Here is a 14,619-nt window from a genome sequence, read left to right on the forward strand (position 1 = left end):
TCTACACAGCCTGGATTCAATAAGCAGTTATATATGCATATTATGACAATGTGGTCAAGGAAAACAGATTTTTTTACTATACCTTCATGTGCCTGTACAGTATAAAATCTGGTATTTATTTTTCTTGTCCTCATTCAATATGTTAACAAAATCATAATTTGATACAGGTTATGTTCACTTTATAATTAAAATTATAGAGTTAGATGAAAATGCAGCAAGATGTTGCTGAATGGAAAATATTTATCTTTTCATACATTACGCATTATGGTGCAATGTAAAATCATAAATCTGCGGAGCGGCTAACTCCAGCCAAGCGCACAACAACTTGCCTCCTCCCCTGGTCCACAAGATGCAACCAGTTACCTCCTCTGAGCCGAGGGTTTCTACACCCATCTGAGCCCCTCTGTCAGACAGCACTGCCACAGCCTCTCCAGAGCTTTGTGGTCTTCCAGAAGAAGTCCCCTTGCCGTGGAGATGAGCCAAGAAATGGGAATTCGGAATGAAGTTCTGTATTTTTTACAGATCCCACCTTTTCTTTATTTTTTACTGTCCTCCAGCTCTCCTAGCGCCTTCATGGACAAAGTGCAAACTTTTTGCACTGTGTTTTCTGTGTCAGCACTAGACTCAGCCCTACCAAACCACCTCAGGATAGCACCTCATCTGCCTTGAAACTGTTCCCACTTCCCAGATCATTGCCATTCACATTGCCAAGTCCAGGCCTTCACCAAACACTATCAGAAATCACAGAGATCCCAGAAGAGCCTAGCATATGTGACAACCCTAGAGCATATGGAAGTTTTTGAGTAAGTAAATTTTGCTGTGACCACCACTTTGTCTGTCTTCAAACTTCCAGTCCAGAGAGGGTTTTCAGCAGGGCTGTAGCAGTAGTAGTAGCAGGCAACTTCAGACCACCTCCTAGGACAACCCAGATACGTTTCCATATCTGGAAAACTGTCTCCTGAAAGTGTCATCAAGAGTAAATTTTCCATTCCGCTAGAGCATGCACCCCATGGAAGTCAATTGGGCTGCCATGGACTCACTGTCAGCCCCAAGATCTCTGTCTTGGGGCAAATTATAAATCTTGGTGAACGTTTTGAATATCACTTGACCACTAGGGCAAGGAACTGCTAAACCCTTCTGGGTTACATGCTAACAGATTTCCATTACTCTTTATATTAAATTTAATTTATACAGCTTAGCATCCTGAAACCCCAAGATTTGCTTCCTAAAGAGGCACTTTTGCAGTTTGTAATTCCATTTACAACCGTTCACTTAGGGTTTGACATTTTCTGCTGTAGGGGAAGAGCCATGCAGCACCTACAAAAAAAAGTGTCCTGAGTGTGGTCTTACCAGAAAGCGCAGTGTCAGTGCCCTTCTGGAACTCAAGGCAATGAAAAAAAAAAACCATCCACAAGGCATTTAAGCTTCCTCTCCAAGAGCAGCACACCTATGCATACCATCGACAAGCAAGGGCATACAGGGACAGACCCATTTGACCAGCAGGCACTATCAGAAATGCTTCCCTGCGACTCTACTAGGGGCATTAAGGCATTTTACTCACTTAAGCTATGACTGAGAGGTCTGATGTCCTGGAAGGTGCTTGCTGAATGAGCTGTCCCAAACCTGATGAGTATGCTTTGATATCAGCAGCAAGATTGTACTTGTTGTTCCTAAATCCTTCAAAGTCTCTCAAGCACGATTTTGGGTAGGAGGTCTAAGAGACTTGCGCATGTTTTCTCACCAGTTTTTCTAAGTGTGGATTTTGATCAGGGTCAGACAAAAGCAGATATTGGCAAGTCTGGTCACTTGGAGCTTCAAAGATGAAAGAAACACAACTACTGAGAGGTAGGGCTGCCTGTATAGAGAATAAAGAGTTTTGTAAAGTGTCTAAGGCAGTTAGACCAGTCATCTGAGACCAGTACATGTGTGAATGGGTATTTGACTTAAAAAGGATTTGATGAGAAAATTCAAAGCTAGTTTAAAGCTAGGGAATATTGCAGAACTTGCAGTACTACAAAGAGTGCGTCTTAGAAAGACACAATATATGGAAAATCCTCCACTCCAGGCAGTTCGTGTATTTAGTGCAATGGACTATACACGTGCACAAAAAATAAACATCAAGCTAAGGTGAGTGGACAAGACAGACAAAGTGTAAGTAGAAAAGACAATGCTGACATAGTAAATTCATTGCTCAAGGGCAAGTAAAATGTAAATAAGTTTAAAGAAATCAAAGACTCATGGCACATACTCACTAGTGCATTTAAGAGATACATTCATCCTACTCATGTTCAATATCAGGGCTGAAACAATCATGATGCTGGGAGGCATGTTAAAGCATCTTTCAAATCTGATACAAATGCAGTGCATATATATATTGCAAGAGTAGCTTGTGGAGAGCTCAGAACTGAACCTGAAAGAGTAGGAATCCTGGTTGAGGTCAGACCCCGTATAAAATCATCACTGTTGGGCAGACCAATTCAAAAGGAGTTTCATTTTAAACAAAAAGGTGGTGATAATATAGGTTAAAAAACAGAGATTTTATACTGGGGACCATTAATAAGCCAATATTTTAAAAGTTTTCATTATTTAAAAAGGCTCGAAAGAAAGCAAGTTATGGAGTAATTATAACAGTTGGACTTGATGATCTTAAAGGTTTTTTTTCCAACCTAAATGGTTCAATGATTCTATGATATAGAAGCTCACAGAAAAGGAGAACTTCGGTGAGAGTTTGCTTTCTGACTTTCATGGAATTCTTTGCCACATTCTCTAATTTCAACATCAAAAAATACTGGTTGTCTCACAATACTGAATAATTTATTTGTGATGCTGGACAAAAACAATGTGTTGTTAGCAAAACCAAGTTTCTCACAAGAAGCCCTAGACTCACCAGCTAAGATACATTTCTGAGGAGGTTGCCTACACTTCAGCATCCCAGGCTGAAATTCCAGCCAATTGCCATTTTGGGGCTTTAAGTCGGAAAGTAAATCTGTCATATCCAGGTCTGAGTTATTTGCTGACAACTGGATTACAGTAGCACAAAAGGGCTATAATTGAAGGCTGCAAGAGGTCGTAGATTGAACATAGTCAAAAGAAGTAATTCCACTTAGTAAAAGTAGATATCATCCAAAATGAGAAAAGTTAAGCTTATATAAGGTGAAATTCTGACTCCATTCTGGCTGCCAGTTGCTGGGAGTTTTGTCACTGACTTTAACAGTAATCAAAATTTCACTCACTGTCAACAGAGATGCTGTAAAGGGTGCCATGAAGTGAAAGTTAAAATAACTGTTAACCTGGGGCTTCCAAAATACACATTCTGAGCAGGGACTGCTGTCTAACTCAGCGTTTTCCTGATGTAGCAATGCAGACAGCCCTTCTGGGGACCGAGGGGATAAAACTGTGCTAGTGGAGTACATCTAGGATGTGCGATAATAATTACCCTGCTGTAACTGCTGAAGCTCCCATTGTTTATCATCCTGCGGGCCATGCTGGAACTCGACGACTTAAGCATAGTGGGGTATAGTTTGTAAGAAGCGATTTGAAAAAGACGTAACATCGCTGAGCATCGCTGCCAGCACCGACATCCTTCCACCTGAGCCGCTCTTCTGAAAGACGGGTAGAGATTACTGGAAGAAAGACCATAGTAGGGGCTGGCAGATGCATGAAGTTTACTGGGGGGAGGAGGATTATATCATAATACTGAGTCTTGTCATCTTTTTATTTTTCTTACCAGTAAATCTGAACCGGAGAGTGCAATTTATGTGCGTGTGTGAACAAGGCTCCATAGGCTCTCCTGTGTGCTTTCCATATACCCTCTGCTCTGGGTGTGCCGTAAAAGGGTGGCTTCTTTCACTGAGTTAAAAACCAGCTGGGTTACCAGCAGAACTGGTGGTTCTGCTTTTTTGCCATGTACTTTTTTGTTTGTCCATCACTAAGCATGTCAAAGCCTTGGTGTCTCCATCAGAAAACAATGCTGTTAATGACATTAATCCACCTTCATTAAGAGCCTTTAGCTTTATGGAGGAGTACCAAATATTATTAAGACAAAGACAAGAGGATAATAAGGAAATGTGTTTTTTCCTCGCTGACCTACTTTCTAACCTCACTTTAAAATCTTCCATTGATTCTAATTATGCTTAATCTAAAGCTAAGCTCACAAATCTAGCAAACTTAAGGGCTGCTTTTAAGTGAATTTTCTCGCCTGTCAGAGTTCCTCAAGCTTTATATGCTACAGTTAGAAGTTTATTTCCAGCCCAGATACCAAGTTGAGACAGCTCTTTGCCTGTAGGAAGCAGCCAGCACCGCTACTATATGACGCGTGAGTTCAAACACTACCTTGCTCGAATCCAGCCTGTGTACAGCATTCTTCACAGAACAATTGCAGTCCTTTTCTCATCAGCGATAGCCAGAGGCAGTAATAAGGGTGAAGGATATCTATCATGAAAAGTCCAGTGTCAATGTGTTCCCCCAATTTATTTACTGACCTTCAATGCAACAGCCATACTCCTGACCCTCATGAGATGAAGCCTAAGGGGAAATGGCACTGAGCACCAATTCCATATCCTGTTGTTCTGTGGTCTAAATTAAGTGCTAATTAATTACCACTGGCATTTTTGGCATTGCCTGTCAAATTGGATTTAGGATATCCTTTTGCTGTTTAAACAAATAGCCCTACATCTAAAGCTAAAATCCCAAGTGTTAGTGATTTCTTTACTATAAAATTTTTATTTAAAAATTCAGCAAGTATGCCCATGGATTTTGCAGGTAGAATTCAAATAAAAGAAACAGGAATTGATATTGTCAATTTTGATTAATAGTCCCTCATTAATAAACATCCTGTTATTCAGTTTCCACCTGCAGTTGCTGATGTTGCCTGGAATCAATTAACTCATATAATTTGATTTATTTTACAAAGACATTTTTGGATGTGCTGTGCTGACGATAAAGGTTTTATATTTACAATTCTTGATTTAAGGGAGATTGTTACTAACTGCTTTTTATTTTTAATGTTAGAAGGAAATGTAGCTTCAGGCATTCTTGAACAAAAATATTTAAGCAATTTTAAAAGTTAAAGCTTTATTCATGTAAAACTATCTGTTGCCTTCTGAGCCACACAAGCCACAAAAGCATACAGATCCAGGACCTCTGACAGGTTGGTCTTTACAATAAGCTAGCTGTTCTGCAGAAAAAAATCAGAAAGAGAATTTTTTAAAAAAATAACATATCAGTCACAACAAAAGTTACACCACCAGCCAAAAATACAGTTAAGGCCTCTATGTGTTATATCTCTGTCTGAACATATATTATTCTATGTAGTCTCACACTGTCTTTATCACTCTGCTATCCAAACACCTCTAAGTAGTACATTAGCATCTGCCTAACATCTGTCATGGGTGGGTTTGCTCTCTCCCATCCACTCCCCAAGGAGCAGCTCATGCTTGCAGCGGTGGTGTGGCTTTTGAAGAGGGGCTCGCTGTTGTTTAAGATATATACGCTGCTACAGTGCTTTTCGAGAAGGCAAAACTGAATGCCTTGTACGCAGAGCTGCGGCCAGAGGAGTCTGAGGTGCTCCTTAAGGAACTTTGTGGCCTTCAGCTGACTCCAACCAAATGGCTGTCCCTGAACGGGCAGACTTCAGGCACAACAGCGACTCGCACTGTGATAACTCAGACTAGGCAGACCTCCTCCTCCCTCTGGTCCTACGAGCATTGGTCAGAATCAGTCTGCACTCACACACACAAAAACTAAAACCCAAGCCTAACTGGGAGGACAGAGTGCTGGTTGTCAGTAAAGGGAAGAAGAACTTAGCATGTCACCCAGTTGGGTCAGTTTTCCAAAAGGGAGACCTGGAACTTTTGCAGGAATAAGCAAGATTTTGTGGAAAGATTTTGAATCCTATTCTTTGACACAACGGGGTTTGGGGGAGTGGGACCTAAGCCTCTGCCCATACCTGGCTCTTCAGTAAAGCCACCACAACGTGGAGATGAGCTCCTGCCCTTGCTGTCCACGCTGTGCCAGGACACTGGTGTGGACCCTCTGCTCTTGGAGCTTCTCCAACACAGGAGACGGCCAGAAAAAAGAAACTGTCCCAAGGCTGAGATGCAGGTACCATGTTACCCTGCTGTCTTCATATAGCCACAGCTGAGGGCAGAGGCAGGAGCACCGCTCCATTGTGCAGAAGAACAAGCAGGACTTCTCCAAAGCACATTCCTGAGCGAAGTCCCTGCGGAGGGCCTGAGTTCCTTTAGGTATTTAAATGTGCTTTATATCTTGGCCTCAGTCACCTGGAAAGTGAAGACTTTCTCTACGAGGCAGGCACTGTGCGAGGAGAGCACAAAGGCAAAAGCGCGTGCACCCTTCAGCAGGGACATCATACAGGTAGCAAAGTTCACCCAGTGGTGAGATTTTATTTTGAACTGTTCTCTTACTAAACCAGGCTAAGCCGAATTAAATGCCTTTCTTCAGTTTTTCAGAGTCTATTCAGCCAACTGCAAACCGATGTTCGGAGTTATTTTAGTTATTATTTTCATTTAGGGCTAGCCTCCAAGGCAGTTCGTCCAAGGAAGGGCTCATGCTGTCAGATACGTGGGGGATCCCCTGAGGAAGCCCATTCTCCACCAGGTCCCTGTCAGCTCTCCAGGTACTATATATAGCTATCCAACGGTCAGATTTAAAGGCTAGCCTGCACAAGAAGACAGCATCAAGTGCTCGTTCTTGTGTCCCAGAACGACTGAAGAGAAGGGATTTTTCCCAAAGAGCTGTAATATGAACCCACAGCTGCAGAACACAGGAAGCCCATGGAGTTTCTGTAGGCCAGGAGCCATGGAGGCTATTTTCAGCAAAAGCAAGCTCTTAAGTATGTCTGAACTATTTCTGACCCCTCTCGTAACATATCATACACCATGACCTGCTTTCTCTATTACCAGTCCCGGATAGCTATTGTTTTGAATTCAACCTATGGAGCAAACGAGAATTTTAAATACCTTCATGTCTGACACTGGCAAAACAAAGTAGCTTAAAACTGTATTAGTCCACTGAGACCCCTGAATCATGTATGTTTGTCACAGAAGAAACTGCCTGGCACATTTGGAAAAGGACAGGTGGTGTAGTGTTTTGGAGCTCCTCTATAAGCATAAACCTCAGGTCGTAGCTACATACACACTGAACTCCCTCCTCCCGACCTGGTATACAGATTGCATAAACAACAAGCTGAGGATTCAACTGATAATGTTTGCATTTGCTTAGCTTCATCAGCTGGTGAATACCACTGTAATGCAACAGAGCAAATCATCCATAAAGCCAGTACATAAATAATAATGAGGTTTAGTTTGCATTCGTAAAATATCAAGAATCCCAAATTATTACTAAATCTTAAATTTATCTACGTTGCAGTGCAATGAAATGAACAGTTTACTTATGGTGTTGGGGGCTCCCTTACCACCAATTATTTCAGTAAGTCTCACAAGATGGGGTTAAGTAGCGTACAGGCCCTGCATCCTTCCTTCGTGATGGGTGTGTTTTGCATTCTGTCCAAGCTGGCATATCCAGCTGGATACGGATGTCACTGCAAGGCTTGACCTGTTCCAGGACACCTATTGCTGTTTGTGTTTTAAGAGGACTCTCAAAACTGTAGTTCAGTTGCCTTTTTAGTACCAAAACCTGCTTAAGTTCTTCCTGAAGAACTGCGATAAGCTGAACTGAACAAAGTTTACAACAGAAAATGACGTTGCAGTAATATGCTGTATTGCGGGGAAGTACGTAACAGGCCTTAAATGGAAAGGAAATACATTGAGAAGAAACCCGATAGTTTATCTGTGCATCATTTTGTACTTGTGCTTGCTTCCTAACGTTGAAAAACCCGTCTTGAAAGCACTGCCAAAATGTGCTTATACACACACAGACATTATCACTTCGAAGGACGGTACATTTTATTATCAGGTTATTTTCCAGTACATTTGGCACAGTTAAGGTAAGTATATTAACTTTACTCCCAAATAAAGAAAACAAAGTTGTACTGAATGTCTCAGCCATTGTCAATGAGTTAAGAACTGACAGGAGGTCCAAGTAATCAACCCTGTCTACTGCACCGAGCTTTCCCCTGGGACACCTCTTCTGATCATACAATGTATCTGACTGGTATGGATGTAGAATTGCTTTCAATAAAGATTTTATTTCAAGGTTGGATGATTCCTTCCCAAATGTCTTCTCACTAAAGCAAAGTATGTAATACCTGTTATTTTTTAACTCCTGTGAACCAGCATTTGGGAAAGAGAGGAGCATAAAATGTTGGGCTAGAAACTGTTCATCATAAGAGTCAAATTTTAGCCTGTTCAAATTAATTAGGAGCTCTGCAATAGCCAAAGTCAGAAAACTGCCGCATAAAACCTGGCCCATAACAAGGCAGGGAAAAGGTCTGTTAAGAGTGTTGTGAGTTGAAGGCAGCTGAGTCATTCCTAGGGTCGAGTCCTTAAGCTAAAACATTACGTTTGCATATGCCTGAGTATATACAGGAAACAGATATTAACTAATTTGAGGATAATTATTGGTAAAGTGAATCAATGGGATGCCCAGACACTGACCCATTAAGGCAGTTCACAGGAACTTATACCAAATCAGCCCCGTTGTCCATCGGGATGAGCAGCTCCTGCCGTGACAGTGGTCGCTAGCACAGTTCAGCAAAGGTACAAAACTCTCCAAATGGGCTGTCATGGAGTAATCCGCTTAGAGTGGAGTCGGTTCCTAATTCTGTAAGTTTAGTTGTTATACCAAGAGAACAGATGTCACAACTGCTTCATTTTTTTCTGCTTTCTGGGGAGCTTTCTTTGTTCTCATGCATCTTTAATCTTTCTTAGCCTCTGTTTAGACCTCGGTTTCTGTCTCTCATGGCAGTGATTTCCCTAGTTAAATCAAATATTGGGCATAAAGCTGGGGGACAGGATTCTGATAAGACCAAAACCTACTTTTATCCCTTGGTTCTCAACCGAATTCAGAGGATGGCATTTCCGACACCCTACGTTCTGGTCTACAATATTTTACCAGGTGACCTATTGTTACTCTTGTTACCCCATCATTCGGTAATGTGTTGCCTTTTAGTCATAGCCTGTGTTACCGGTTCTTGAAGAGCAGCAGGACTGTCTTGCTGAAAAGTTACCCTTGGTTATAACTTAAAAACCTAAAAGAGTACTATGGCTAAAACTAAGGGTAGAAATGCACCTAACACTGATCAAACTTAAATCCTCAAAGACTGGAAAAGGCTAAGAAAGCAAGAGTGAGCAGCTCTCGGTGCAGCTGGCGGAGCACAGCTCTTCCCTCCAACACTCCCCTGCTTACAGTAAAACAGTGCCCTTTCCAAAGGGGTTCTCCTCCCTAAGCACACTGACTTCTCTCTCATTTTTTTTCCTGTGTCATAGGAACATTAAAATGTTGAGGAATCAGCATCACTGTTGAAACACTTTCTCCTCCTCAACTCCTAAAGAGTAAAAATTGATTTGGGACCATTTCCCAACACCTAGTGTGTTTGAAGTATTAATCCAGTGTGCTTTCCAAATGTCAAAATTAATAATGATTTTATTTAGAGAGTTTGAAAAGTGTAGGTTTAATGGAACCAGAGAGCCAAACTCACCATACAATGACCCTCTTGGCTGTAGAGTTCCCCTGCTCTCAGGCACATGTTTTCCAGCTCATAGTTGCCTTGGCAACAGCCAAAATATAAATCGCAAGTATTTTTGCTTATATATCTGCCATTGACACTAGAGCCCTCCTATCAGACACTTCTGCTTTTTTAATACATCATTAATTTCACTACTATTAATAACAAAAACTGTGTTTTCTACATATCTCCTGATGTGTGATCTTAAAGGACGGAAGCCACACTTGAAGCTCACTTATTTGGGAGGGCAGGATCTTGCACACCATAATGCCCAACAATTTCTTGATATGGTTCCAACATCTGTGGCACCGGATTATAGATTGTTTCTAAAATAATCTTAAATTGATGGATCATTGCTCCTCTCATTTGGGCTTGACAAAAAATAGCTGTGGCATTTCCTTTCACTTTTTGTGTTGTAAATGGTGTATCACTCTTCCTGCTCTTTTTCTTGCCAAAAAAAGAATTCTTTCCCATTTCTTAGGGATTTTCTCTTTTAACAACTCAACTTCATTTAGCAGCTACAGTAATAGCTTTAAGTGTGCATATTTGGTTTTGGTTTGCTTTGACTTTTTGTTTTGTGGACAGATGAAAAAAAATTAGTTATTTCATTGGTAAATATTTGTAATTTTAAAAGGCATAAAGGCCTAAACTTATAATTATTTTATTCAGGCTGGATTCAATTCCTTCCTTCTTTCCCTCCAGTAACTATATTTTACCACAGATTATTTAGCTACTGAGACTTTCCATGTTTCCAAGTTGGCTTGGTTTATAATCTTTTGTTGTTATGGTCATTAAAACAAGTACCAGTGTACAAATAGACAGAAAATTTCAAGAATTTTCAAAATATTTCCTCAATACAAAAATTATTATTCTTGCCTTAGGCTTAGGGGCTCCAAATATATGTGGATGTTCCTCATATGGATGAACCACAACAGATAGCTGGTTCCTTTCCATTTCCAATGCACACCATGCATGTCCTCCCTTGCTTTGTGCCATACCTTAATGTCCTGAGAGGTGAGCAACTGCAGGCCATGTGTTGGCAATGTCTGGACTCAAACAGGACTTTGCCTGCAGGATGGCATCTCCAGGCAAAACAAGGAGAATTATTCTGCTCTAGAAAGATGGCAAACTAGGATGGAGAAGTTGTTCACCCATCCTCCCTTTTCTGTGTCCACATCAGAAACATAGAATCTCAATGTCTTGCTCCGAATTTTACAGATAAAGCCAGTCCCTTCCTCTGCCTTCAGTAAACTGAGCTTTGCCACCACCATTCTTCACCCTGACTCTGCTCATCTATGGTCCACTGCCTCCTCCCTGCAAGGTGTTCCTCCTCCAGCTTCATCAGTGCTATCCATTATCAACAGCACCTCATTGCAAAGCCGTGGATGATGCTAAATCGATGATCTCTATAGTTCAAGATACAACTGCTGAATATTTTTGTTTTCCACCTGGTGAACTAGCACATCTACCCATGCTGATGTCACCTGCAAATATTTTGTAAGGTTTCCAACTTATAACACATAACAAGCTCAACAGAAATCAAGTCTTTCTCACAGGGAGGCCCCAAGCTTGATATATGTGCTTCTGCATAAGTGGCATTAAGCAAAACCACCTTGTCACCCCTTTAACAAGCATTTTTAATTGTGGTAAAGAAGCGCAACATCCATCAGAAGCACACACAGTCATTTGGCAACAAAACTACTAACTTTTGAGTCTTTCTGAACTCCTAAGAGAAGAGACGATACGTTAATATTACCACAGAGGGAGGATTATTTTTTTTTAATTTATAATAAAGATGTTATATTTTAAGAAACTAATAGTTAAGCCGATCTTATTAGTGCCATATGGAGAGTGTTTTGTGCAATGGACACCACAATTACAAGCATGAGGCAGAACTAAGTAATGCTTCCTATTTATATATGGGAAAAAACCACGAATGTTGGTGTTCAAGGAATGTGGTAAATGACAAGACTGGCAGAAGTCCACAAGACGATGCTCTTTGCTGTGTGACCCACCCACTAACATGAAAGAAACTTTTTTTTTTTTAGTCACTGAAGCCATTACATCTCATGAAGTTTCCTTCACTTACATGTAGCTTGCTGTAAATTCAGCAACAGCTATGGGAAAACAGAGACAGCTATGATGATTTTTAAATTGCTGTCTGGATTTTAAAAAGGTAAATGAGTGACAATGAGGTGGGGGGGTGGGGGAAGGCAGAACTTCAACAGTCCACTCGGAATATTTAAGTTAAAACTAACAGGTTAAGGAAGTATCCATAAATTCAAACATTTACATATTAAAGTTACATTTAGTTCACATTCCTTGGTAGAGCTGTGCAATTTATTTATAAAATATGTATCTTCATTTACTTGTCTTTCTGACCTGGGATATATTATATGTTCTGGAGGGTTGAGGGAAATGGATTTCTACTTAGTTCATACTCACTGCTGCAGAGATTTATGCAAAACTGCCTACCTAAACTCCATCCATTAAACCTGTATTGTTCTAAGACTAGACTTCTCCATCCTTAATGTCATTTCCACAAGAACATTAAGTCTTAATAAAGACATAAGATCAACTTCTAATAATAATAGCCCTCCTCTCGTAATTTTGTGGGTAATAAAGATATCAAAGGTTATAATCCTTACCATTATTTTCTAAGTCATCTCATTAAGGTATGTGGTCTCAGTGTCTTCCAAGAAACTTTGTGTCAGGATAAGGCATGCAAAAGTCTTTAGTTATATAAATTTCACAATCCGTTTCAGACCATACTAACTTTATTGGATTTAAATTAGCAGAAGGAATGTGTTTCATATGAGCTCTATGTTAAGGGGCTTTTTTTGTTTTTCCAACTCTTTCAGTGGTGGAGACCACGTTAAGAGAAGTAGGGAAGCTTTGCCTGGAGCCACCAAAACTGTTGACACTGAAAATGCTCAGTTCCCTTAGTATAATGACAATTCCTCTTTTCGGTGTCTAAATGTATGCGCTCACAAATTATTACCTTATAGCACAAACACTAACTAATGCTCACTCACCAGAAAGCAGCAAATTATGCTGAGATAATAGGACTGCAAATGGGGCTCTAGACCTCCACCCTACACACGTCTTGCTCTCTGAGGCTGACTCTCCTTTCCTTGGTTGCCGTGTTGGCAGAAGTTCTCTCTTCCCTCCCCCTTTTCTTTCTTTTTGATAACTTAACCAAACCAACATCCCTATTAGGAGAATCAGTAAAGAAGTGCCTCTATGTACTTCAAATACAACAGCGACTCCTTTGACATCCCTCTTTTTAACCAATTCTTTCCTTTCGTCAACAGGATAGCAGCCAAGGAATCCGTGAATCTTATGTCAACACAAAGCTTAGGAATTGTGTTTGGACCAACACTCCTTAGACCCGAAAAGGAGACAGGGAACATGGCAGTCCACATGCTGTACCAAAATCAGATAGTTGAACTTATGTTGAGTGAGTACAGCAAGATCTTCGGCTCTGAGGAAGACTGACAGACAGGGCCTGTTATTGAAAATGTTCACATCTGTCTTGATGTCTAATATTTTTACATTTCTGTAAACATATTTCTGAAATATTTCTTTTTCTTTGAAGTGACAGATGCCTCATTTTGTGAAAACTTAATGATGATTTTGTGTTTAATTTTCAAACATTGGAATAAAAAATATTGTCAACATTTGCCTATATGTATTCTGCATTAACCCTTTGAGAGTTTCATTATGCTAGCACTCCAAGTGTCACTTTTTTTGCAAGCTGAGCATACAGCATATGGCTAAAGACCATAGAAAATGCTGTTTACCAACATATGCAATGGCACAGAAAGACAAATAATAACTGAGATTTGTGGAAAGTGAATTAAAATATGTATATTAAAAGCAATGAATTAAAACAGCAATACCAGATCATTTGTGGCTAATCTGAGTAAAATGTACCTTTCTTTTTGATGTATATTGAAAGTTAAAGACATAATGGATAAACAATTTGCCTACCCCAAGAGTTCAAAAAAGATTATGTTTAACACCTTTAAACAAATAAAAAAACAAACAAAATAAAAAAAAATTTAAAACATAGAATTCACTATTTGCATAACAGTGCCTAACAAAATTAAAAACTAAATTGGAACTTTGGCATTTTTACTTAAATGCAGTACATGAAATGAAGACATTGCATGACTACTCATTTTAATGTAACATCCATTTTGATTCTTCATCACACTGTACATCTGCCTGCTTTCCCCAGCTATCTCATGTTCTGTAGCATTTGTATTGTGCTCCTGAGGATGCTTTATTGGTGAACTACATTAAATTCATCTAGAAAGAACTTTAAAAAAAAGCCTTTTCATATGCCCTTAGGATTACTTGGCTAGACTTGAATCAATTTATGCATTTGATGGTTAGTTTCAGTTGTCATGGATAAACAAAAGGGTAACTGTCTAGAATATATCAAATATTGTTTCATTTTGAAATGTATGTTTCCAGCTATACACATCTCCTACCCTGTTTTGTAAAAGTATTCTGCTGATAAAATGTAGACTTATGTTTGACAGCTTTTTAATCAAGTTCAAAGAGAATAAATAAAACTAATCCAGTGTGGTAAAGAGTCTGTCTGGTTATCGATTTGTTCATAAAATGAAAAATAAACCATGTAAATAAGATGTGTGAAACACAGATCTAGAAGCAAATATTTAAAGCAATTAAAGACCCCAAAACATAGGATTAATGCATAGGTCTGCTGTGCATGAGAGATATGTCTTCAGTATCACCTCAGCAGATCACGGATTACTTCAGTTCTTACTTTGCATTGTTTTGCAAAATACCACACTATGGGGGAAAGGTTGCTTCTCAGAGCGGTCATTTACGGGAACAGATGTATGAGGTCTGATCGTTAGTTAAGAGCAGGCTCTTTCATCAGGTACTAACACAGGCAGAAAGCACCACCAAGAAAACATAAAAATTGCCCCCAAGATGTT

General features: G+C 39.9%; 1 protein-coding gene and 1 long non-coding RNA gene across 5 annotated transcripts in view; one reads left to right on the forward strand and one right to left on the reverse strand.

The window, feature by feature from the left end:
- The window catches only part of ARHGAP15 (Rho GTPase activating protein 15), a 332,925-nt gene extending 318,678 nt beyond the window's left edge, over positions 1–14,247 (forward strand). For 3 of the 4 annotated variants that reach the window (XM_055719343.1, XM_055719341.1, XM_055719342.1), the window contains one exon: positions 12,961–14,247. In XM_055719343.1, coding sequence (XP_055575318.1) covers positions 12,961–13,144 — 184 coding nt within the window. In that variant the 3' untranslated portion in view covers positions 13,145–14,247. The remainder of the gene's footprint in view (positions 1–12,960) is intronic. The other variant, XM_055719344.1, reaches the window with a different exon arrangement.
- Positions 1–14,619, reverse strand: part of LOC114017740 (uncharacterized) — a 138,776-nt gene that overhangs the window by 33,882 nt on the left and 90,275 nt on the right. The window lies entirely within an intron of this gene.

The sequence above is a fragment of the Falco cherrug genome, chromosome 8 (assembly GCF_023634085.1).
Source record: "Falco cherrug isolate bFalChe1 chromosome 8, bFalChe1.pri, whole genome shotgun sequence".
Taxonomy (NCBI): Eukaryota; Metazoa; Chordata; class Aves; order Falconiformes; family Falconidae; genus Falco; species Falco cherrug.